Here is a 26,068-nt window from a genome sequence, read left to right on the forward strand (position 1 = left end):
CATTGGAATGTCTATTCTGTGTATTCTGGAAAAACTCTTTTCTGGTGGGTTCCAGAACATGTAGTTCTGAGAAACTACCTTGATAACATTCTATGAACCCCTCTACGCCACCGTTGCATATTGGATTTTTAGTATATAGTCTATATGTAAATTAAAATCCCCCATGATTAACGCCATACTTTTCCGACAAGCCCCAATGATCTCTTTTATACACTGACCTACTGTGCAGTTACAATTAGGGGGTGTGTACACCACTCCCACAAATTACTTCTCGTCTTTATCATGTCTCATCTCAACCCGCACTGCTGCTACATCCTGGTTCTTAGACTTGGGTTATTTCTCTCAAATATGCTAATACCAGTATTAATGAACAGAGTCACTCCTCATCCTTTTCTTAATTCCTTGTCCTTCCTAAATGTCACATACCCATCAATATTCAGGTCCCAATCTATGTCATCCTGCAGACATTCTCTACCAGTTATCAGGTTGTACTTTCCAATATCGATTTGGCACAATTAGTTCATCTGTTTTGTTTTGAATGCTATGTGTATTTAGATAGAGCCTTTCGTTTTGTCCTTTTATATTAGTAGCATCTAGCCGTACCTGCTGATTTACTCTTTGTCCCTTCCGGTCACAGCCTGTTTATCATTTCACATATTAGTACTTTTCTCTCTTGCCTTGGTCGTACTCTTTGGCATGCCACATCATCCCAAATTGGATCCCTTGCCGACTCTATTCGATTTAAAACTCTACTTCCCTAGTTATGTGGCTTGCTCGATCAACCCAACAAAGTTCATCTGCAGAATGTCCCAACAGTACAGACCCCATTTTAGCAGCACCCTATAAACCAGAACTCACGCCAGTCTTTGAGCCACACATTCATTTCTGATCATTTTTGCTCTATACCAATTTGCACATGGCTCAGGTAATAATAACTAATTATTACCTTTGAGGTTCTCCTGGTGTCAAGCTCCACATACTGTCTAAGCAAAACCCCCTTCCTCATCTTGTATAGGTAATTTGTACCTACATGGACCACAACTACTGGACCCTCTCCCTCCCAGTGCAAGTTCCTCTCCAACTCTGGCACCAGGCAGGCACCAGAGCTGTCTGGGTTCTTGCCCCATGCTGCAGAGAACAATGTCAATCCCACTCACTATACTGTCCCTTTGCACCACTACATTCTTATGTGCTCCCCCAACTGGAACGGTTTCCTGCAGCACAGTGCCATGGTTAGTCAGTCATCCATTTCTCATCCAAACCTGTTGGATAACAAACCTGTTGGATAATTGCAATTAGTGCTACCCTCTGGGTCCCCTATCTGCCTCAGCTGCAGTCATACCTCTCATCCCTGACCACTTTTCAAACCAAAAGATCCTATCCGCAAGTGTGGGGCCACATCCCGAAATAAAGCGTCCAGGTCACTTTATTCCGCACTGATAAGTTGCAGTGTGCAGCTCAGCCTTAAGCTCAATGGTTCTGAGCCAAAATTCCTCAAGCCGCAAACACTTACTGCAGACGTGCTTGCCCTGGATCACAATGGTACCCAGGAATTCCCACATGCCGCAGCCTTGACACATCGCCTATCTTAAATTATTTACTTATTTATGATGCTTTTCATATATTTTATTGACTTTACGACCAAGTTGTGTACTCTTTGAAACCTTAGGGATTGGGTAGAACTTACCCACTTACCAGGTTCTCACCAACTATCTTTTCCCTGCAGTAGAGCAAGAACCAATCCTAAAGGGTGAAAAAGATAGAAAAAGCAAAGGGAAACAAACACCCGCTTTCCCCCCTCCCCACTTACCAAACTTCAAGCTTGCACTCGGTTCCTTGCTGCACTCTGTTTGCTCATTTGGCAGTGGTGTTCAACTTTCACAGCCAACTTTCTTGTACCGGCTGAGGTCATTCACAGAATCATAGAATTTACAGTGCAGAAGGAGGCCATTTGGCCCATCGGGTCTACAACAGCTCTTGGAAAGAGCACCCTACCCAAGCCCACACCTTCACCCTATCCCCTTAACCCAGTAACGCAACCCAACACCAAGGGCAATTTTGGACAGCAAGGGCAATTTAGCATGGCCAATCCACCTAACCTGCACATCTTTGGACTGTGGGAGGAAACCGGATCACCCGGAGGAAACCCACGCTAAAAAGGGGGAGAACATGCAGACTCCGCACAGACAGCGACCCAAGCCGGGAATCGAACCTGGGACCCTGGAGCTGTGCAATAATTGTGCTAACCACTATGCTACCATGCTGCCTTCTCAACCTTGCCCCTCGCCTGAGGTGTGGTGATCCTCAGGTTAAATCACCAACAGTCAGCTCTTCCCCTCAAAGGGGAAAGCAGCCTTTGGTCATCTGGGAAAATGGCGACTTTACACTTTATGTTCAACTTTCACAGGAGACTTGAACATAAATGACCTCCATCTAGCACTTCTGAAACCATAAAATAGGGAGTCAAATAGAGAGAGAAATAATTATTCTTTGCAGTTGTGCGGTCATCTAAAGTGTAATAAACATGTTAGAAGTATCACTTAACAGAAGCCTTTAAAAATTACAAAAGGGCCTAGATAAGATCGCTATTGCAAGATTTTCCACTTATGCAGAGAACTAATCGGGTGAACTAAGAACTAAGGGTCATAATGTATGATGATGGTCATTCTTGCATTTGCAAAGGTTAGTGAGAATGCAGCCTCCAAACCTTTGAGGTCAGATGAGATTATCTGCAGTACTTCTTTTGATGGCTGAACAAGCAGATTCTGGAATGCTGTCAGAAGTATCACACATTATGTTGTCCTTGCCGATGATGATCTCTACTGATGTCATTTGCAGATCTTGCGTCTGCTTTGGAGCCTCTGAAATCACATTTGCAGTGGTGGCGAATTCCTGCCCACAGCTGGTGCCGCCATTTACAGATCATCAGCTAGAGTTTCCTACTCGTCTTGTCGCATTTGATAGCACTCTTGAATCAGAGCTTTGGGAGCCTTGCCCTCTTGTGGCAAGGGCTACCTCCCCATATAGCATATGCCTGGGAATGTAGCCATCATTCATTCTGTGCACATGCCCAGGCCAAAGGCTATGTTTGATTAGCAGACATGTCTGGCACGTTTGTTCTAGAAAGGACTACTGCATTGGTAATGTTATTTTTTCCATGTGATACCAAATTTACATTGTAGACACTGGAGATGGAAGTTATTGAGCTTTGTTTTTTGGTATTAGTGAGTTGTCCAGACTGCACTGTCATACAGCAATGTGCTGAGGGTACAGGTCTGGTAGATAAGCATCTTGAAGTCACTGTTCTCTTGTACAGTTGAAATTTGTATAATTTAAGAGGGTAAAACTGAGTGAGGGAAGTCAGCTTTGTAACATCTCGTCAGTACATCAGGTACAATGGGAAAAGTTAAAGCTCTGACTGTACGTCGGTGTATACTCCTTCCACAACCCGAGAAGAAACTTCACATCAGTCTAACACAATTTGTTTTACTCCCCATAAAACTAATTTTATGTGCGATTTGTACAACCAGTGGAGAAGAGTTGAATTGCAGCAGTGGGTTGTACTCATACTGAAATTAAATACGAGCAACCCTCAAACAAGGACTATGATAATTCCTCTATGAAGGGGGTGGCACGCACTGCTGTCTCATGGTACTCAGGATTCTGGTTTGATACCGTCCCCGGGTCACTGTCCGTGTAGAGCTTGACATTCTCCCCATGTCTGTGTGGGTCTCACCCCCACAACCCAAAGATGTGCAGGGTAGGTGGATTGGCCATGCTAAATTGCTCAATTTGACAAAAACAAATTCCTCCATGAAGAATCTTCCTATTTAGTAGGTGGATTTAGGGTGCAAAGTCATCCTCTACATGAGAAACTCTTCCAATTAAACAGATATCCTGCTGTGTGTCAACCTGGGCTGCATTGGACTAAACCACAAGTGGAATTAGATATATTTTAAGCCGTAGTTACAAGGACCAATCAAAATTAAATTACAATAACACCATACACAATTAATTCTGATGGAGTAATCCATTGCTCAACATATTTCCATCAAATACATTGCATTTCTGTGGTCCTTTTGCGTAATCAGAGATTCAAACAAAAATTGCGGAAGGACCCTCCTTTGACGCTGTTGTTGGCGGGACACCGATTCCATTTCAAAAATACTTAATTGAATAGGGTACCTCAGGATTAGCAATGGCCAAGAAAGGTACTACTTAAATTTAAGTTCTTATTCTTTTCAAAAATGTAATGCCACACTGTTCACCTTAAAGGCTGTGCTGTTCTCAAAAGGCAAGTGATGCACTTCACATTTTAATTTAGATATTTTGGGATTCTCTCTCCTCACGGTAACAATACAGTAAGAACATTCATTTTAATGCAAGTAGGTTGAACTAAGCTACCAATGCCAGTATTAAAAAAAATTAAACAGCATTAATTACCACAAATAACAAGGATAAAATAGTTTTTATTTATAGTCTCATAGTAAAGGTCAGCCTCAACTTGCAAGACAATTCTTGGCAGTATGTACAACATACCTGTAATTTCCATGGAATGGAATCAAATAACAACAAGAGACAAATCTACATAATGCTACAAGCTAGTTTAAGCTTAGACCAATAATTGAAAAGGCAAAGACAGACAAATGTACACACACCCCCGACACAGCCTGAATGGTGCTTGGCAGCCAGTTGATTGTTCAAACATCAATAATTAGCAGTAATGGAAATCAATTTAATTTTGTACATTGTATTATGCAGACCGAGGCTTAAATACAATTATTTTGGTTCCTGCTAAAACACAAACTTAACATACCCATTTTGGATGTATTGACAGATGTTATTTCAGTGCCGTTAAGCATAGCTTTAGGGCACTTAAGCTGTTCCATCATTTTGTAGGGTTACATAAAAGCAATTCAAGGCACAGAATATTTGATTATTTTTAAATCTGTAAAATATTGAAGAAATATGAAAAGTAAAACTGGTCTGAAGTAAATGGTTTTGAAGTCCGTGACTTTTTAAATATCAAGTGACACCGAACTTCTGTTTCATAATTGAAATGAATAAAATAAGATCAAAAGGGTCTCAAAATTAAAAATTGGTTGTACATGACCAACCATTTGTAATACACACCCATACAGATTAATAGTGCATCAAATAACTTGTGCCTTGCTTCTTTATTCTTTTAATAACATACATTTTCAAATCTAGACTTTCGATCCCCTGACCCCCCACTGGGTGCCACAGCTAGTAAATAAGTCTTAAGAACTGCTGCAAAGTTCCTGTTGCAACAGACGGAGTCTTTAATAGTTTGACAGCTGCCATTTTGTAATTTCACGAGGAAGAGCAGGGAGTCCTTCTACTGATGAAATGAGATGCTATCCTGCTAATAGCATCTATCGTTATAATCCTTAGAGCACAAAGGGGTCTGACAGAAGACATACTGAAAAGTAAAGCTATACACAAGAATCCCTAGTAAAAGCCAGCCAGTTTGTTGGAAGGGGTTCAGCTTGCCTCCATTCGCAGTTTCTTTCTGGTCTGGGGTTCTTCAGTTTCTGACTCTGAAGTTGAGTCAGAGCCTCCATCAAAGGCAGAAACCGCACTGCCCTTGGGATTGGTGTATAAGCTGCTGTCAGAGGATGAAAAGTTGGCCTGTAGCTGGGCGGCTGCCCGTGCCTTTTCCAGTGCACGTACTGAAAGAGAAAGGCAGTTCACTGATAAAACCAAAGCAACAAATCCATTTACTACACACTGTCACAGTGCAATCCTTTGCTCCAGCTGACTTCCACCTGCACTGATATAAAACTCATTTCAGCTCACCATAGTATTTGCTACTTTATAAAATTGGAGGTCAAACAAGTCAATTGTAGCTGGACACAACAGGAACGTTTTCTGTTCAGTAGACACCAAACTTGCAATCTCCTAACTAATGTGAACCATTAAAACCACCTTCCCTTGCTCTAATTTCAGCAACCTCAATCACTTGCATCTCACCCCCTTCCCGCCACATTATGTACTGTTTAGCTTTCAGTTACAGTTTTATTGTGTTGATCCACATCCATCTGGTAGCAGCTATCTTTGTGCTCTATATCCAGTGTACCACAGGACAGCGCAAGCTGAAAGTCAACCTTGATCCCAATACATGGAGAAAAAAAAAACAACCTTGGGCAGAACCAAATTGAGAAGTCTCTGTCATCAAGTGATATTGATATTTGTGGAGAACAGAGTAAAGTGCCTTCCCAACAAGCGACTGTGATGCAAATCCAATGCCTCCATTCATCCTTCCAAAACTGACTACATAGGCAGCATTTGCAATCAGTTGTGCAAATAAAGATTTGGCCAAACAATGTGCATGAAATGGCAATCAATCTAGACTGTAAACTGGTCTTTTTTCTTTTTTTTTTCTTGTTGAACACTCATCTGTCGAAGCGAGAGGAAAATGCATCTGTCACCATTTATATTCAGTATAGGCTCAGGGTGATTACACGTTTATGTTGACATTGCTGCAGTTTTGACAACACTTCAAGTAAACCACTACAGGTTTTTTTTCAGTACATTAAAACGGAGTTATTTTAATTGCTTAACGGTGTATGAACCATTTCCACTGTTCTATTGCTACCACCTTGTGGTAAAGCAGTTGTTGAGCAGTGACATTATGCAGGATCCGTCTACAAGGCAGCCATGCCTCCAACATAAGGCAAACTTAATGGAAGCTGAACCCAAATATTGGAAAAGATCAATCTTTTCCAATGTCAATAAGAACAGGAGAATTCAACAAACACGATGAGACTAACCACAACCCGTGTCCATGCAGCTACAGGGAATGGGCTGCAAGGAGAGAAAAAGGACGGACTGGGAAAAACATTCAACATAAGGGACTCACCGTACATGGAATATATTTGATTCAAATAGTTTTCTGGTGTTGTAACGTTGTTGTTTTAATGCCCCCACCACCCCCAGTACAGCAGCATGCCTTTGTGAGAACTGAGACACTGACTGATGGGAACATTTTAGTTTCAGGTGAAACTCTGATCCAATTGGGAAAATTTCAAGGTGTGAAAGTAAACATGCAAATACAAAGCCTACAACACAAAATAAATGTCTAGATTTCAATAATTATTCATGGGAATGCAGCAATCAAGTTACCTCAGACAGCTGCTTAATTCATTTCTTTCTTTCAGCTGTATTTTAAACAGAGTCCAGGAAGAAATGCCAAGATTGGGAGACAGCCCAAAACATACCATTTCAATACTAGCTATTCAACTGATGATTGGAAGCGGTTGCTTGTACAATTCAGCTTCTGATTTGCACACCGGATTTTAACAAAAGTATGACCAAGTTTTGAGAAACAGTTGCATTTCTAGAGAACCTTTCACAAGCAGTACATCCCAAAACATCTTATAGCCAATTAAGTACTTTTGAAGTGTAATCATTTTTGTAATGTAGGAAATGTGGCAATTAATTTGCAATCAGCAAACTTCCACAAACAACAATGTGATGACAACCAGATAACCTGTTCTAATGATGTTGAGGGATAAATATTAGTCAGGCCACCATGCATAATTCCCCATCTCTTCTTCAAAGTAGTACCATGTGAATTTTTATATCCAATTGAGATGGTAGAGGGGCCTTGGTTTACGGTCTCATCTGAAAGATAGTATCACTGGCAGTGCCAGCTTGACTTTTGTGTTTCAAGTCGTGGAGTGTGATTTGAACCTTACGTTTTAACTGAGAGGCAAGAGTCATCAAAACTGAGCTACATATGGCAATAACTGCGTCAGAATATCCCACAAGGGAATGGACAACTGTGCCGATAATTTTGATACAACTCAGATTCTGTTCATTCATTAACAGCAGATTGGATGTGTCACATTGTGTTTCTACAAATGTCATCAAGTAGTGCAGATTCTGAGGGGTAGTGTTCAGTGGAAGCCTGAACCATTCACATTTTTGAAGGTGGCAGACAAGGCAGAATGTTCCAAATCTAATCTCAGATTTCAATTTTTAGAACCTCTCCCAGCATGAAACACAAGGCCAAAGCCAGACTTGGCAAAAAGAATGGCTCGATGGTCTGACTAGTTAGTTTTAATTACTGCTTTCTGGCATTTCTGCTGAGTTTCCATCTGAAGCAGAAATCACATGACACTAAGTACTGCTCCAGGGAATGTGTTTAAGGCAACTTATTTACTTGCTGCTTTGAAAATACTCTTCTACAGTCAACTATTAAACCAGACTTTAGGACAAACTAGCACAAAGGAAAAAGGGTAGGTCAACAAAAGTATTAAGCAAAAATAAAAAATCAGCCATGATCTCTGACAGGCAGACTGCATACTCCTGATCTTATGTTTTATGTACCTCAAATGTCAATTCAGTGACGGCATCATAAAAATTAAAAGTTATGGTGGGAGTGTTTTATATGGTACCGAAAGAGGCATCATTCTATTAGCTCAATATGAAGTATATGAAAGACAAAATTACTACTGTAAGTTCCTAATTTATCAATATATTTGCTCATTAAATATACACCATATCTACATCTCATTATAAACATTAGTCAGTCAACCTCTGCCAATCTAAAAGAAAATAGGAATTTACATTTTTAAATGAGGTAATCTTTTCCTTTTCAGCATTGCGCAGTATTAAAAATGGAAGAAGTTTGAAACCTGCTCTTTCAAACAGTTTTTAAAAACACATTTACTTCACGCCAACCTCCAAGTTAGACTGCCACATGACAAGCATCAGCACAAATTTCAAATTTAGACCGCGTTCAAAATAGCTGCAAGTGATGTTTTTTTTTCTATTACTGGGGTTTTCCAAGGATTCTCAGACTATTGTATTCAAATGTTCATCAAATCCCAAATGCAGATTCACACATCCAAGCTCCCTAGAATATAGAAATTGCAACTGATGCCATTGAACAGCAGAGAAGGATTAATAAAAACCTTCAGGAGCCTTGTCCATGAAAAAAGCTGCTCTTATTATCATGTTCTAAAGTCTTTTGTTTTAATCTGACCAATTAAATTCTAACAATTTTATGTTGGGAAAAGCATCTGATACGAAGACGAGTATTAACTGCACCATCTTAGCAAGTCAAAGTCTGTAGAACACTTCCTGCATTTAACAGATAATGTGTTACTGGATAAACTGAACAGGTACAAAGTACAAAGCATTTGTTAGAATAACTACACCCATGAGAATTTCCAGGTTGGAAATCTAAACACTGCAAATGGCCTTAAACAACCCATTTCTTTCAAAAAGATGCAATGTAATAGAATCTTACCTTGCTGCTCAAGCAGAGTATTCTGTCGCTTTAGGTCATCAATGTCCTGCTGGTGTGTGTGATTTTTCCGCCGCATGTACTGAATATACTCTGTGGCTTTATCTAAGATTTGGGCACGGGATGCCTATTGAAACAAGTTTCAGTAAAGATCAAGTTAAAGTTATTGAACTGCTCTGTGTGGTCAAATCTTCATTCTATCAAGGAAGCAAAATGTCAGAGCAGTTACAAGCTAACAAAACAAGGAACCCCACAAAATGTAGACTTTTAATCAATTTGAGCTTAAAAACTGAAATAGATGGGCTTCCAATATCCAAGAGTTTATCTAGTGAGTAACTGGAGCAGAGACAATGAAGGGTGTATGGTCAATCAGAAACAGAAAATGCTGGACAGATCAGACAGTATCTGAGGAGAGAACACAAAATGAACACCGTGTCTGCATGACTCTGTCAACGCTAGAGAGAATTGGAAACAGGAGATTTATATTGTGTGTGGGGACAAAAAGACAAGGGAGTGTAAATGGTGATGATAATGACTAAGAACGGTGCCAATTCTGGCACATTAAAAGATCAGAATGCGTTAATTGCAGAACAGGGGCAAGCAGTGTGTCAAAGGAAACTTGGAACAGGGGACAAATGGCCCTGACTTTAGGGGAGAGGTTTTTGGGGGGGGGGGGGGGGGGGGGGGATAATAGTGAGGGAAAAACAGATTGATGGAAAGAAGAAAAACAAATTGATAGAAATAAAAACAGGGTGAAGGTGGAGTACAAATAAAAGTACAGCACAAGAACATGCCCTTCGGTCCTCCAAGCCTGCTCTGACCATGCTGCCCGTCTAAACCAAAATCTTCCACACTTCCGGGGTCAGTATCCCTCTATTCCCATCCTATTCCGGCATTTGTCAAGATGCCCCTTAAACGTCACTATCGTTCCTGCTTCCAATACCTCCTCCGGCAGTGGGTTCCAGGCACCCACTACCCTCTGTGTAAAATACTTGCCTCTAAACCTTGCCCCTTAAACCTATGCCCCTTAGTAATTCACCCCTCTACACTGGGAAAAAGTCTCTTGACTATCCACTCTGTCTCTGCCCCTCATAATTTTGTAGACCTCTATCAAAGCGCCCCTCAACCTCCATTGTTCCAGTGAGAACAAACCGAGTTTATTCAATCTCCCCTCATAGCTAATGCCCTCCATACCCGGCAACATCCTGGTAAATCTCTTCTGCACCCTCTCTAAAGCCTCCACATCCTTCTGGTAATGTGGCATCCAGAATCGAACACTATACTCCAAGTGTGGCCTAACTAAGGTTCTATACAGCTGCAACATGACTTGTCACTTTTTATACTCAATGCCCCGGCCAATGAAGGCAAGCATGCCATATGCCTACTTGTCTACCTTCTCCACCTGTGTTGCCCCTTTCAGTGACCTGTGGACCTGTACACCTAGATCTCTCTGACTGTCAATACTGTTGAGGGTTCTACCATTCACTGTATATTCCCTCTATGGACCTTCCAAAATGCATTACCTCACATTTGTCCGGATTAAACTCCATCTGTTATCTAGAGGTCACAGTCTAATTTGATTAACTCAATGTTATGTCTGAAGGCTGTAACCTGTCTAATTGGAAGAGGAGGGGCGGTTCCTCCAGTTTGCTTTGGGATTCATTGGAACATTGCAGAAGGCCAATGACAGACATGTGAACATGAGAGTAGGACAACGAGTTGAAATGGCGAGCGATAGGAAGGTCTGGGTCCTGTTTGCGAACAGCATTCTTGCAAAGCAGTCATCAATCTGTGTTTTTCTCCAATGTATAGACCACATTGGGAGCAGCGAATGCAATACACCAGATTTAAGGATGTGCATGCACTGCCTCATCTGAAAAGTGTGTTTAGGCCCTTGGATGGGAAAGGAGAAGCATTGCACCTGCAACAATTGCATAGAAAGGTGGTGTGGTGAGAAGCAAGGTGTTGGAGGTGTGCACCAGGGTATCCTGGAGAGAACAGTCCCTGCGGAATGCTGTCCTTTGACACACTGCTCACCCCTATTCTGCTATTAACACATTCTGATCTCTTAATGTGCCACTATCAGTACCCTTCTTGGTCATTATCACCACTATTTACTTCCCCTTTGTCATTTCGTCCACACATCTTTGTCAATCTCCACCTATTGCTGGCCCTCTATCCAGCCCACTGTTGCAACCCCCCCCCCCCCCCCCCTCCTCCTCCAACAGTATAAATATAATTCTATTTCCAGTTCTCTCTAACTTTGACAATGTCACCCAGACTCAAAGTTATATCCGTTCTCTCTACAGATACGTTCAGACTTGCTGAGATTGTCCAGCATTTTCTGATTTTTTTCCAGATTACAGCATCTGCAGTAATTTGCTTTGATCTTGGCAGCCAATACAGTTGGCATAATTGAGTTAAGGGGAGAAAGATTCAGATCTCCGGGTCCAGGCCCAACTGATGATAGAAGGGTTACATGAGGTGAATACTTCTTGAGGTATTGCAAAGTAGCTGCAAATAGACCTTTATCTCAAAGGGATTTTGACATCTTCTAAAGAAAGACCTGAAGTACCTTAAATGAGACCGCATGCTGGTGTTATTCAGCTAAATGCATGTCATGCATCATAGATACATATTGGAATGTAGCCAAAAATTATCCGAAATGTTTTTAAGAAAGGAGCTGGGAAATAATTTGTCATGCAGAAATCTAGCGATGCACACGATCATGTCCCTATAAATAGTGGCCTAAATGTCTCACATAACTGTTAACAGAATAATAGAGAAGAAGCCCTTCGGCCCATCGAGTCTGCACCGATGCATGAAAGACACCCGGCCACCTAATCCCATTTGTCAGCACTGTTCTTATGCTAATCTGGAATAAGAAATCCTGATATATCCTTCCTCAAGGAAGCTTGCTTATTATAACATATCCATGTCCTGTACAACTAACTACGCTGCTGGTTGCAAATTACTGTAGTTGCCTGGGTTACCAAGACAAGAGAGAGTGTATTATATTGCTTTCCTTCAGCGTTGCTCTGGTGGTATGGAAATTACTTTTAATGAATACAATACTGAAGATTATAGTTAGGAACATCAAAAAAATGACTAAATAAGAGAGGTTTTCACAAACATCCATATTTAAACTTTTATCTACTCTACAAGTACTCCATTTATTTAAAAAATCATATGCTGTCAAATTCTTGTGGTGGCAAACATTATATTTGCTCTGCCCTATCAAATGTAGATTAAGATTGTATTATTACTCCAACAAAATGGGTAGCAGTCAAGCAAGCATCACAAAATAAATGTACTAATCAATCAAAACAGATCGCCAACAAGATGGTCTGTATTCAAAAGTAACTTGGAAAACAAAGAATCATGCTTGTTACTGAACAACAGTGTCTTTTGTTACAAAAAGGCAAAATAAAATCAAGGTTACCAACAAAGCAAACATATTGTAATAATCTGCACTTCCCCAAACTTGGGTACCTGACTTTCAACCCTCACCACAAGTTCCAAAATGCATTTCTATGGTTGGCCTTCATAAACAAGAAAAAAAATCAGTCTTGAATTGTGACAAAAAAAACTTGCTTGCTATTTTGCTGCTAAAACCACATAATAGCAAAGATTATTCCATTGGGAAAAAAAGTTAGAAAACAAATCGTCCAAAACAGGATTAATTTACTTTTACTTTGAAAGGTTTCACATTTGTGTATATATAACTACAGATAAATTAAACTGGGGTGGGGGAATAATCTAATTTAACAAAATAATCCTTATTTTAAGCTTTGGGTCAGCCATAGGAATACCATCTGGTACAATGATGCAGGTGACTCTGGAAGCAATCTTTGCAGGCTTCTTGCAGGAGTATGCCTGCAGTATTTATGCAAAATGCACCAGCAAGTTAGTTAAAAATATTAACTGCATCTTAGCAATTTAGCGACGATTTGCCGAGCAGAATTCTCAATGGATCACATGATATTATTCCTATATTTAAAATAAATAAAATCTTGCTCTTTTATGCTAATCAGGATTTAGTTATTGGTTATAGCACATTATTACAATCCAGAGATCCATCAGAATTCTCCAGCCACCTGAATGGGATATTTTGATTGACGTACCCTCACATGCACTTCGCCAACTCTGTCAAAGGCAGCCTAAAATGTGTAATGAAATGAAGTCGGTGAATAAAGTTGATTTTGTAGAACAAATTATATTATTTAACCAATCTCAATTCTCTCCTTGAGAAATGGGGGTCGGGAAAGAATAAGTCTTGCCCTTTGCCCTTTTTGCGGAGTCTTGTTTTTGGCATTTTCTTTCTTTCAGATAATTTTCAACTGCAAAAACCGACTGCCTGCATTTTAGCTCCAAGTTCCAGCCTACGCCTCTCCATCCCTTTACTCTACTACACAGAAACTAGTGTAGACTATGTGATCTGCACCTTAACTCATCTACCTGCCTTAGCTTGTAACCCTCAAAACCCCTTAGTAGCTGGGTAGCTCTCCAGCCAATGTTCATCTCTCAACCGCCACTAATAAAACAAAAACTAGCATTGTAAACACCAGGTTTAAGTGCTAGGTTTTTAAAACATATAATGTAAACTTTCTATGCATATTTGTTTTTTTACTTATTCACATTGAAATAGGATCAGAACAAGGGTGGGTCATTTAGCCAATTGAGTCTGTTCTGCCATTCAATTAGATCATGACTGTCCTGTCTCTTAACTCTGTTCATGTTTTGCTCAATACCATTGTATTCCTCAATACCAAAAGATTAATCATTTGTAGTTTTTTAACATTTCAAATGACCTAGTCTCAAAAACAACTTATATTTATTTATTTATTTTTAAAATTTAGAGTACATTTTTTCCAATCAAGGGGCAATTTAGCGTGGCCAATCCACCTATCCTGCACATCTTTTGGGTTGTGGGGCGAAACCCACGCAAACACGGGGAGAATGTGCAAACTCCACACGGACAGTGACCCAGAGCTGGTATCGAACCTGGGATCTCGGTGCCGTGAGGCAGCAGGGCTAACCCACTGTGCCACCGTGCTACAACTTGTATTTATATAGCTCCTTGAACGCAGAAAACATCTCAAGGCACTTGACGAACATTTGACACACCGAGCCACCTAAGGAGATATTAAGACAGATGTCAAAAGCTTGGTCAAAGAGGTAGGCTTTAAAGAGTGTTTTAAATGAAGTGAGGTGGAGGACTGAATTAAGGAGCTTAGTCTAGCAACTGAAGGCATGCTCACAAATGGTGAAGTTATTAAAGCCAGGGATGCTTAAGGCCAGAGTTGGAGTAGTGCAGATATTGGAAGGCTGTAGGGCTGGAGAAGATTACAGAGATAGGGAAGGTCAAGGATTTGGATCGATTGGAAAACATGAGTGACAATTTAAAATGAAGGTGTTGCTTAATCAAGACTCACTGTCAGTGAGTCCAGGATTGATGGGTGTAGCAGGACTTGACAGGCATTAGGACAGAGGTTGCATTGTTTTAGATGTCCTTAAGTTTATAAACTTATACGTGAGGGGGCAGCCACGAGTGTGTTGGAAGAGTCAGTTTTAGAGGTAACAAAAGTACAGAAGAGGATTTCAGCAGATGAGGACTCACCTCACACTCAGGCAATGCTGTGAAGGTGGAAGTAAACAATCTTAGTAACAGCACAGATGGTTTGTTGGTAGCTCAGAATCAAATATGGCACACAAGGTTGTGAACGGTCTGGTTCAGGCACATGCATTTACCAGAGGGATGGAGTTGAATGATGAGGGAAGAGAGTGGGGGGGACCAAAGACATCTGGTTTCAGTATTCCCGATATTCAGTTGGAGAGAATATTTGCTCATACTGTACTTTTTGGGAATATTCCACCAACCTTTGAACAAGTGATTGACATCACCACTAAACTGCCCAAGTCTTAATTTTAAAGGTTATGCTCTTTATTCTGGACTTCCCTCAGGAAGTAGTTTCTCTCCACCTATACTTTGGATCATTTTAAATATCTCAATTAAATGATCCAGTCATCATCTATATGGGAAGAGAGGCCTGGTGTATGCAATCCTAACTTAATTAATCCTTTTAACTGCAGTGTTATTGTGATGGATCTATGCTGCACTCCCTGCTCCGAGTGGAATAGTCTTTCCGGATTACTCTACGCTGCTGTAACACGACTTCAAACCACTTGTATTCTGGTCCCCTTGAGATAATGGCTAACATTCCGTTAGTATTTTTATTTTTTGGATCAATGCTCCATCTTTGTGATTTTTGTACGCTGACCCCTAAATCTTTCTGCTTCTCAGTGGTTCCTAGCTTCTAATAATTTAGAAAATACTGTCATCTTGGTCTAAATTTGATTACCTTGCCCATCCTCATTTCTCCATCTAGCACAATGTCATTTCCTCACTTAAGCCAACAATGCAGCGTTGCAATGTTCTGCTCTCATCTACGTCAATAACTTCCATTCATATAGCATCTTCAATGCAGCAAAATGTCCAAAGCAGCTTCAAATTTATAAATTCTACAGTATTTACTGTAGCCACCTAACCTTGATATATGGTTGATTCCTTCATCAATTTATAAATATTGTGAAAAGCCAATGTCCCATTGCAGATCCCTGGGGACACCATAAGTCACATCCTGCCAATTTGTGTAGTCATTTCCCCAGCTCTCTAACTCCTTCCCCATAACCACTTCCCTTCTCATATCCATGGGTTAGCTTCGATTTCAAGCATTTTGAAACTGTGAGACAGCAATGGGGGAGATGGTCAAGATACTGACTGTCTACAAAAGCAAAATGCTGCATTTGTTGCAATTTTGAAATTAAGAAAATGCTGGAAATACTCGCATGTCGGCAGCATCAGTGTGAAGAGAGAGAGAGATAACATCTCAGGTCCATAACCTCGACAAACAGTATCTTATCTTTTGACTCTGGAGCCTTCTGGGCTCAGCATTAGAGTTGAACAGTTCTGGATTCAATATTTAATGTCTTTTTTCCTGCCGGTTCATTTTCTTTTACTTGCTTCTTACTTTATTCCTTTACTTTGCATTTGGATGCCCATTACGCAGCCATGCACACCACAATTGTTTCTTTATCTGTCCTATTACCATTGAGTTTTGCTTCACATCTCTCTCTCCACCTCTACCCTTTTATTCTTGCCTTTTCCTCTTGCTCAAAACCCATTACATTTCTACCTTTGCAGTTCAGGCAGCATCAGCAGAGCGGAAGAGTTGAGGTTGCAGGTTGAGATGACCTTTCATCAGAACTGATGGGTCATCTCGACCTGAAACATGAACTTTTTCCTCTCTCAACAGATGCCATCTGACCTGCTGAGCATTTCCTGCATTTTCTGTTTTATTGTTGATTTTTAAATTTGCTGACCAGCCTCTAAATAAAACACTGGGAGACTCCCTTTCCTTCTCTCCCCTCCCCAACCACCTTGGTGCTGCCCTCAAAATGAATGTGGGCCAATTACACTCCAATGAAGCACCTTGATATGCTTCACTGCAATAAAGGCATTATATACATGTGGGTTATGACTGTGAAGGGATAATTGATCCTTACGGTATCAATCATAATTTTACAAACTAGCCTCAGTGCCTTTAATAAAAGCTCTAGACACTGAAGCATTGTAAGAAAAAGCTGAGAGAACTGTGTATTGACAATTTAAACATAACCTCACTGTCAATACCCTTTCCCTGAAGAGATATTATACAAAAGCAGTGTTAAGATGCATAGAATTGAAACATGGAGCATTAAAATTAAGTATACCTCCCTAAAGATGCCACTGGACATTCATAGAGGAGTTTCATTTTTAAAAAATTTAGAGTGCCCAATTCATTTTTTCCAATTAAGGGGCAATTTAGCGTTGCCAATTCACCTACCCTCCACATCTTTGGGTTGTGGGGCGAAACCCACGCAAACACGGGGAGAATGCGCAAACTCCACACGGACAGTGACCCAGAGCCGGGATTGAACCTGGGACATCGGCGCCGTAAGGCAACAGGGCTAACCCACTGCGCCACCGTGCTGCCCAAGAGGTGTTCCATTTTGAGTACAAGTTACACAAATGCCACTTGTCATTCCACATCTCTTAGCTTGACTTTTCCCACTGATCCAGACAAGCATAGTTTGACCTGGCAGGGTGAACAAAATATCCTGAATACTCTATCCCCACCCCTCCAGCCGCACAAGGAGATCTAGCTTTCTAAATATATCAATGGCTGTAGAATTGAGATTTCAATTAACATGAGAAGCCTCATACACTAATTGTAAGGGTCTCCAGTTATTGAATGTTAGCTCTGTACATCAAGTGCAATATACTTTCATCGAGGGGCTGCTTTAGCACAGGGCTAAATCGCTGGCTTTGAAAGCAGACCAAGGCAGGCCAGCAGCACGGTTCAAATCCCGTACCAGCCTCCCTGAACAGGCGCCGGAATGTGGCGACTAGGGGTTTTTCACAGTAACTTCATTTGAAGCCTACTTGTGACAATAAGCGATTTTAATTTCACTTCAGTCCCATTCAATTCTCTTTTCCTTGAAAATCAAGAATATTTTGTCTTCTCAGCAATGACGACAATATCCTGTTTACTGCAGGATAATAAGTTAGTTCAAATATTATTCTTCTTTTAAAGAACTTTGTGCATTACAGTAATTTATGACATATTGTCAAACAAAAGTCAAATGATTGTTTTGAAAGCATATGTAAGATACTAAATCCTCTCAGGCATGTCATAATGACAACAGTTCTTCGAATTTAATTACAGCACTGTAATGAACTTCAAATTATGTGTACGCATGCATTTGTTTTAGAAAGAAAGGCAGTCATTGGCTTGGAGCCTGAAGTATACTCATAATTATAGATGATCTGCCAATTACCTCAAGTGATTTATGACCAGCTGCTATTACCTATTCTTTGTCTATTTAGAGAATAGTTTTAAAGTAACAGGTCATTTAGCAGCTAAATAAACACAACCATGCTCCAAGCTTCAGCTAGCCACAAACAATGGTTGGTCAGCGAGCAGCGTTGGAAATGTTATAATTGTATATCAATTATAACAAAAAAAAGGTCCAATTGCTCCAATGCTTAAAAGAAAAAGTGTTCAGTTTTCTAAATGAATTCTTGTCGTCTTCAACGCATAACCAAAAAAAGTATTAGCAATGCTGATTCGGATGGTAGATTCAGGGCCACTGAACAATGGAACGGGTGGGGCGATTATGGATTAGCTGTTGGAATGAGGGAAATACTCCTTTCTTTGTGCAGCGGTACTGTAAAGACAACAAAGCTGGTCAGATCAAATCCTTCTCATCTCCTTGACCTGTTTCCCAAAGCTCAGACAACATGTCCAACAATAGAAACCCTGCGAAAATAGCATGTTGTTTCTTTGCGATATAATAATTGCCCCCCCACTACAGAAAACATTGTACCATCACTACTTTACAGTAGGTGCCTTCTTTGCCAAATTAAGTTTTGAACCACTAACAAATGCCAGGTATCCTTGAAAAAGCATTCAAAAAACAAATCAAACACATGTTCCTTGTACACACGTGCTTATCTTAATTTTCTGAAGCAAAGCACTGGGAAGTCTAGTTTAACCTCCAATTGATACCTTACAACTACATCTGCCGCCCGAGTAACCTGCTAATGCACCTGAGCTTTTGCCTCAGACCAATTCCTACAAAAGAAGATAATTGTATTACAATAATAATAACGATAATCTTTATTAGTGTCACAAGTAGGCTTACATTAACACTGCAAAGAAGGTACTGTGAAAATCCCCCAGTCGCCCCACACTACGGCGCCTGTTTGGGTGCACTGAGGGAGAATTCAGAATGTCCAATTCAACTGACAAGTACGTCTTTTGGGACTTGTGGGAGGAAACCAGAGCACCCGGAGGAAACCCACGCAGACATGGGGAGAGCGTGCAGGCACAGCACATAGTGATACAAGCTGGGAATCGAACCTGGGACCCTGGCACTGTGAAGCACCAGTGCTGATCACTGTGCCACTGTGTCGTTCTTGAAATAAATTCAATTTGGCCTGCATCAAGATTAAACCAAGTTAATTTAGCAAGCCACTATTTTTATCCCAGTCCACATTGATAAGAATTGAAAAAACTTAAATTTTCAGGTCAAAATCCTGTAACATCCTTCTAAACTGTGAGCATTCCTGCGCCACATGGACTGCAGTACTTTAAGGAGGAAACTCAGCATCACCTTCAAGGGCAATTAAGGATGAGCAATAAATGCTGGCCTAGCCAGCCAGACTCACACCTCATGAACAAATACATTTTTCAGAGAATCTCTCCAGTGCAGGAGGTGGCCATTCAGCCCACCGAGTTTGCACTGACCACCCGAAAGAGCACCCTACCTAGATTAACTCCCTCACCCTATCCCCATAATCCCACCAAAGCTTCACATGTTTGAACACAAGAGGAAAATTAGCATGGCCAATCCACCTAACCTACACATCGCTGGACTGTGGGAGGCAACCAGAGTACCCGGAGGAAACCCACACAGACACGGGGTGTACATGCAAACTCCACAGAGTCACCAAAGGCCGGAATTGAACCCGGGTGCCTGGTGCTGAGAGGCAGCACGCTAATCACTGTGCTGCCCCGTACTTTTTAAAAGTATATACATTTTTTTTTTAATGTACACCGCTACTTTTTTAAAAAGAAGTTTGTGAATTAAAGTGCTTCATTGATGCAATTTAAAAATAATTAGGAATAGAAAATGACATTTAGACCCAACAAATCCATCCCGCCTCCATCCCAACCTACGAGTACGTCTTCTTTTGATAATGTCCATTAATAAAGTCAAACAGCCCTTCAGGGCCCAGTGTAACCATATCGATGTCGTTTCAACCTTGAAGAAATTGGGAAAGCCAAACAGAATTCAAAAGTTACAAAGAAATGCCTTGTAAAAGACTGGATGCAGAAACTGAACTGGATAGGAGGTCAGAGGCAGGGAATTATGAAGCGAGAACTCATCTCCTGATTCCACAAAGCTTTTCCTCCATCTACAAGGCACAGGTCAGGAATGAGATGGAATACCCTCCACTTACCTGGATGAGTGCAGCTACATCAACACTCAAGAAGCTCGACACCCTCCAAGACAAATCAGCCCGCTTGATTGGTGCCCCATTCACGAGCTTCAACATCCATTCCCTTCATAACTGGTGCATAATGGCTGCAATGTGTGCCATCTACAAGATGCACTGCAGCAATTCACCAAGGTTCCTTCACCAGCACCTGTCAAACCCACGACCTCTACCACCTAGAAGGACAAGTGCCGTAGATGCATGGGAACACGATCACCTTAAAGTTTCCCTCCAAGCCATCCTGACTTGGGAACTATATTGCCATTGCCTTGGTTGCTGGATCAAAATCCTGGAAGTTCCTTCTTAACACTGCGGGTGTACCAACATCACATGGACTGCAGCGGTTCAAGGAGGCAGTTCACCACCGTCTTCTCAAGGGCAGTTAGGGTTGGAAAACAAAATGCTGGCCTTGCCAGTGATACACCGTATCATAGAATTTAATAGAATTTGCAGTGCAGAAGGAGGCCATTCAGCCCATCGAGTCTGCACCGGCTCTTGGAAAGAGCACCCTACCCAAGGTCAACACCTTCACCTTATCCCCATAACCCAGTAACCCCACCCAACATTAAGGGCAATTTTGGACACGAAGGGCAATTTATCATGGCCAATCCACCTAACCTGCACATCTTTGGAGTGTGGGGGGAAACCGGAGCACCCGGAGGAAACCCACGCACACACAGGGAGGATGTGCAGACTCCACACAGACAGTGACCCAAGCTGGAATCGAACCTGGGATCCTGGAGCTGTGAAGCAATTGTGCTATCCACAAGGCTACCGTATCCTGTGAACAAATTTTTTAAAAATCCCTGGCTTCAATCTTTGGTGAAGCCCATGACCACATCTGCATCGACCATGGCAGATGTGGTCAGTATGCATAAATGCAAAATTTTAAATGCTGCGTTCAAGCAGTCACCCAGAAAAGACCATGCGACGAAGCAATGCCCGACCTTCAAATACTGAAGGAGGCACAGTATTGCTGTTTCTAGATCAATCGTAAGGCAGAAAGAGAAAGAGATCATCACACAAATGGTCAGAACATTTACAAAAATAATCACTTTTTAAAAAAAAAGTTAAGGTGACAGATACAAGCTCATCAACATACATTCTTAGCTTAGTATCCAACAGATATCTATATTGAAGCAATTCTTAAGAAAACATTTGAAATATCTGTGATAGAAGAATGGGTGGATACAGGAAACCAAAAAGGACAACTTTCTCTCCCAATTCAACAATTCTGAATAAACATACAACTTTAAACATTTCCCAACACCCCCCAAAAAATCATTATTTTACTTATCAAAACACAAATGAATGAAGGTAAAAAAAGCTGCGGAACTTAACTAGAACACCGACCTTTTCACCCTGGAGCGATGGTACGGAGTCACGTAAACTGTGAAAGCTGTCTTTGATGTGATCCCTGCGTTTTCGCTCCAATGCATTGTGGTGTGCTCGTTTATCTGCCTGAAAAAACAGAATTACACTATTATTTTGATAAATTACTTTTCTAAAAAGAAAAAAAAGAAAATTAATTTGCATTTAATGTATCATGATAATTAACATTAGGGCAGCATGGTGGTTAGCATTAATGCTTCACAGCTCCAGGGTCCCAGGTTCGATTCCCGGCTGGGTCACTGTCTGTGCGGAGTCTGCACGTCCTCCCCGTGTGTGCGTGGGTTTCCTCCGGGTGCTCCGGTTTCCTCTCACAGTCCAAAGATGTGTGGGTTAGGTGGATTGGCCATGCTAAATTGCCCGTAGTGTCCTAAAAAAAAAGTAAGGTGGGGGGGGGGGGGGTTGTTGGGTTACGGGTATAGGGTGGATATGTGGGTTTGAGTAGGGTGATCATTGCTCGGCACAACATCGAGGGCCGAAGGGCCTGTTCTGTGCTGTACTGTTCTATAACATTGCAAAGTTACTTTTGGTCAAATAAGTTAAAATAATATCACTTTTGAATAAAATGTCATGAGGGCCTGAAGACCAAGGGGGGTCAGATTATTTTTCCCCAGTTCACACCCACCACCTCCAATAACATACAAAGGATCCTCATCACTTCTTATTGAGTTCCGATTTCTATTACTAAAAATTCACAAAATGCGAGGCAATGATCCAGTTTATTTGCTCTTCAGCATAGATCATAGAATTTGCAGTGCAGAAGGAGGCCATTCGGCCCATCGAGTCTGCACCAGCCCATGGAACAATCACCCTACCAAGTCCACACCCCCACCTATCCCCGTAACCCCATCTAACTTTTTTGGACACGAAGGACAATTTAGCATGGCCAATCCACCTAGCCTGCACATCTTTGGACAATGGGAGGAAACCGGAGCACCAGGAGGAAACCCACACAGACACGGGGAGAACATGCAGACTCCACACAGACAGTGGCCCAAGCTGGGAATCGAACCTGGGATCCTGGAGTTGTGAACCAAAAGTGCTAACCACTGTGCTACCATACCACCCACTCTCTGTAACTGAAGCACATGTTTAAATGCTAGATGATTAAGGATTTAAAACACAATGTTTGCTTACATAGAAATCAGTTGATTTCAAGTGATATTAATTTCAACAGTCCAAGTTCTTTCACGAATTAACTTGTTCTTTCATGTTATTTCCCCATCTCTTTTAAAAACAATGAGGGAAGAAAAAAAACATGTAACCTGACTGCTCCAGAATCAAACTGCCACAACCAGAGGTTCCAGCAATTTACATTCTTCACATTTCCAGCTGTAGATTTTATCAAAAGCAATGAATGCCACAGATTTCTGAAAGCTCTGGATTTATAAACCTAACTTTACTCAAGCTGGTGATCAATACACTTAAAAAGACACAAGCTTTGGCAACTGTGATACGATAGATCCTGTCAGTTTCTGTAGCGAAACCAAAGCCAATACAGCTGCAGAAGTAACTGCCGTTATTTAAGGAAGCTTTTCTTCCCCCTCTATCTCAAACAAGATATTTTTAAAACATTTCTGTGGTGGAGGAAAAAGGCCAAAGATACTGAAGAGCAAATTAGCATACTAGCTACGGAGCTGAGGTTCACACACCCATGGCAATCAAATCATCGACTTCCTCATTCGAGCAGCTGACATTTAAAAATGACATTTATCAATAATAAACAAAGATAATGAGGGATACATAACAAACTACAAAAGCACATAATATTCAATAACTAAATATATTGTATTTGCAAGATAAAGCAGTGGACAGGAATGGGCAAATATCCTGTAGTTCAATAAATGCATTTATTTTACTGGGAAAATGCGTGCGACACCCCGATTGTGTTGTACTTTATTTCGTCAATTTTTACTTTCATTTTGGTTCATAGTTTATGGAATGGTATGGCAAGTGACAGGCAAATAAATGCTTTAAATACAGGAAGTGTACACGGAGCACACAAGATTAGCTGAACGCACATCCTTCAGGAAAAGAGACTATAGCCATGTTGCAGGACGACGTACTATTCTGACTTTCTTTTTGTGTTTAACTTACAAGGGAGATAAGTGTTACCGATTGAGGCAAGATAGTCTTAAGGCTTAAGAATGGACATCAATGCACGAGGTGGAGGATCTGAACATCAATCAAATGCTAGGACTTCAATGATGCATTTGGCACCTTGCAATTAAACACAGGCAGTAAAACGGAGTTATGTGAACTTGGCATATATACTACTCTATACATCACAAAAAAAACATACCATTTCCGTATGATTTCAAGTTTACATCAGCAACTAATTATACTTAAAAACTTAAGAGGACACATTGTCCAGTTAGCATATTTTTTAAACATAAGCTGCTTTAAAACGCATCATTCTTCCTGACAATTATGATATACTCACACTTCCTGGAATCCATTTTGAGTTATGCACACCACTAAGACTCATACATCTATTTTAACTATTTACATTTGTTATTGTCTTTTAAAAAAGGTTCCAGGAGAGGAATAAGAAAGCTGGTCATCCAAAGCAATTGCATTAAACTCATTTACACAACTGCAAAAGAGGAAGGGAGGGAATAAAGAGTATCACGACAAATTTGTTAGTGTTGCCACAATTGCACGTTCTCCATGTGTTGAGCCCCCTTTCAGGTGAAAAGTGGGGTACAGAATGTGGGTAAAGAGGAAAAAGAGAGTTAAAAACAAAGAATAACAAAATCCCAGAGAACATTTGGCGTCACGACAAGAGTTGAATCAATGTACCTAGGGCGTGCTGAGGCTTGTGGGCAAAATCTCATTTAAACACATTACATGGGGGAAGGGGAAAAGAGAGAATCCCCCAACTTTAAAAAAAAAAGAGAGATAGATGAAGATCTTTTTCCTAAGACAGTGAGGGTTATATTGCTAAATGTAAAAGGTACTCTCCTCTATAGACTATGGGCCTTTGTAAACTCTTAACAACCAAGCCGGTGTCACTCAGTAACTCCGGAGGCCTGGGCTGGGATTTTTGTAGGGATTGATATTTTCCTTTAAATTTAAAAAAAAGACCGGGGGGGGGGGGGGGCGATTAACAAAGTCTGAATGTTTTGGGATATACTTTTTTTTAAATGAAGGCAGCCTGAAGGCGGCAAACAATCCAAGGATTGGCTTCATTTTACACCCTCCCCAACCAAAAAAGACAAAAAGTCAAACAACTGCAGGTTTATGGAGGGGGAGGGGGGGGGGGGGGTATCAAATGTAATGTTCAATTAAGCGGCATAGTTAGATTTTTAATAAATAAGGCGACGATGACGGGGTCGAGGTTAACCCTCCCCTTATGTACCGCTGTCTGAAAACTCGGCTGTTCTTCCTGAAAAACAGACAAGTGCACAAAATGATCACAGGGCCGGAGTTGGCGCTTTACAAAAAAAATCGAGAGAAAAGGGGGGGGGGGGATCGGTAGCGAGAAAAAAAGGGGAATTTTTTTCCACAATCGGAGGGGGGGGGGGAAGAAGAGAGGAGGAAGAAAGTCCCAAGACGTTAATGTTGTTTCCATTCGTTCATTTTCGACAGATTAACATTTTTGGAAAATATTTTATTTTAAATCAGTCCTTCTTTAGAAAGGGGACCAGACTTACGTCGCTTTCGACCTCGATATCATCGTTATCGCTCATGCTTTTCTGTCGAAAAGCCCCCAAAATAACAAACGCAGCGACGGCTTAACGACGGGGTTTAAACTTCCACAAAAAATTGTGTTCGATGTCGAGGTTGACGAGAAAAACAAAACAAAAACACACACACACAAGCGATGGAGAGGGGGGGGTTTGAGGGGCGAAGAGAACCCAACAGGAAAATCGCTCGTGACTCCGAAACCAGCTCCGCCCGACAGGCCGCGGCTTACCTCCTCCTCCTCCTCATCACCCCCACCCCAACACTGCGCATGGCCGAAGCGGGCGCCGCCGGGAGTTGCAGTTCCCTTCTCCCTTGACGCCCATTCTGGGCTCCCGGCACCTAGACTACATTTCCCATCAGTCCTCACTCCCCCTCGCTGCCGGCCACCAGGGAGAGGGGAAAATGCCCTTTGCCTTTTTAAGTTGCTCCTGAGCCCTTGAGCGCAGGTCACTGTGGGAATTGTAGTCCCCATCAAACACACACACACACACCGGCCTCCTCTTCCCGCCATTCATAGCGGGAGGGGGCGAGCAACATGGCGGTGAACAGCTCAGAGTGCTGGCAAGGGCAAACAGGAGGTCTTTCTTTTGCATCAGAGTGAAGGCGGA

General features: G+C 41.3%; 1 protein-coding gene across 6 annotated transcripts; it reads right to left on the minus strand.

The window, feature by feature from the left end:
- Positions 1 to 4,449: 4,449 nt before the first annotated feature.
- max (myc associated factor X) lies at positions 4,450 to 25,724 on the minus strand. 6 transcript variants are annotated; one of them, XM_038785120.1, is made up of 5 exons: positions 25,427 to 25,724; positions 21,735 to 21,842; positions 13,375 to 13,437; positions 9,281 to 9,404; positions 4,450 to 5,693 (listed from the first exon to the last, which is right to left on the minus strand). In XM_038785120.1, exons 1-5 carry the CDS (start codon positions 25,460 to 25,462, stop codon positions 5,506 to 5,508), a joined length of 519 nt encoding a protein of 172 aa, XP_038641048.1. In that variant the 5' UTR covers positions 25,463 to 25,724; the 3' UTR covers positions 4,450 to 5,505. The 6 variants fall into 6 exon arrangements, with proteins under 6 accessions (XP_038641048.1, XP_038641041.1, XP_038641064.1 ...); XM_038785113.1 differs by having other exon boundaries at positions 21,723 to 21,842; XM_038785136.1 differs by having other exon boundaries at positions 13,402 to 13,437; positions 25,427 to 25,722.
- Positions 25,725 to 26,068: the final 344 nt, after the last annotated feature.

Source organism: Scyliorhinus canicula, chromosome 2, assembly GCF_902713615.1.
Source record: "Scyliorhinus canicula chromosome 2, sScyCan1.1, whole genome shotgun sequence".
Taxonomy (NCBI): Eukaryota; Metazoa; Chordata; class Chondrichthyes; order Carcharhiniformes; family Scyliorhinidae; genus Scyliorhinus; species Scyliorhinus canicula.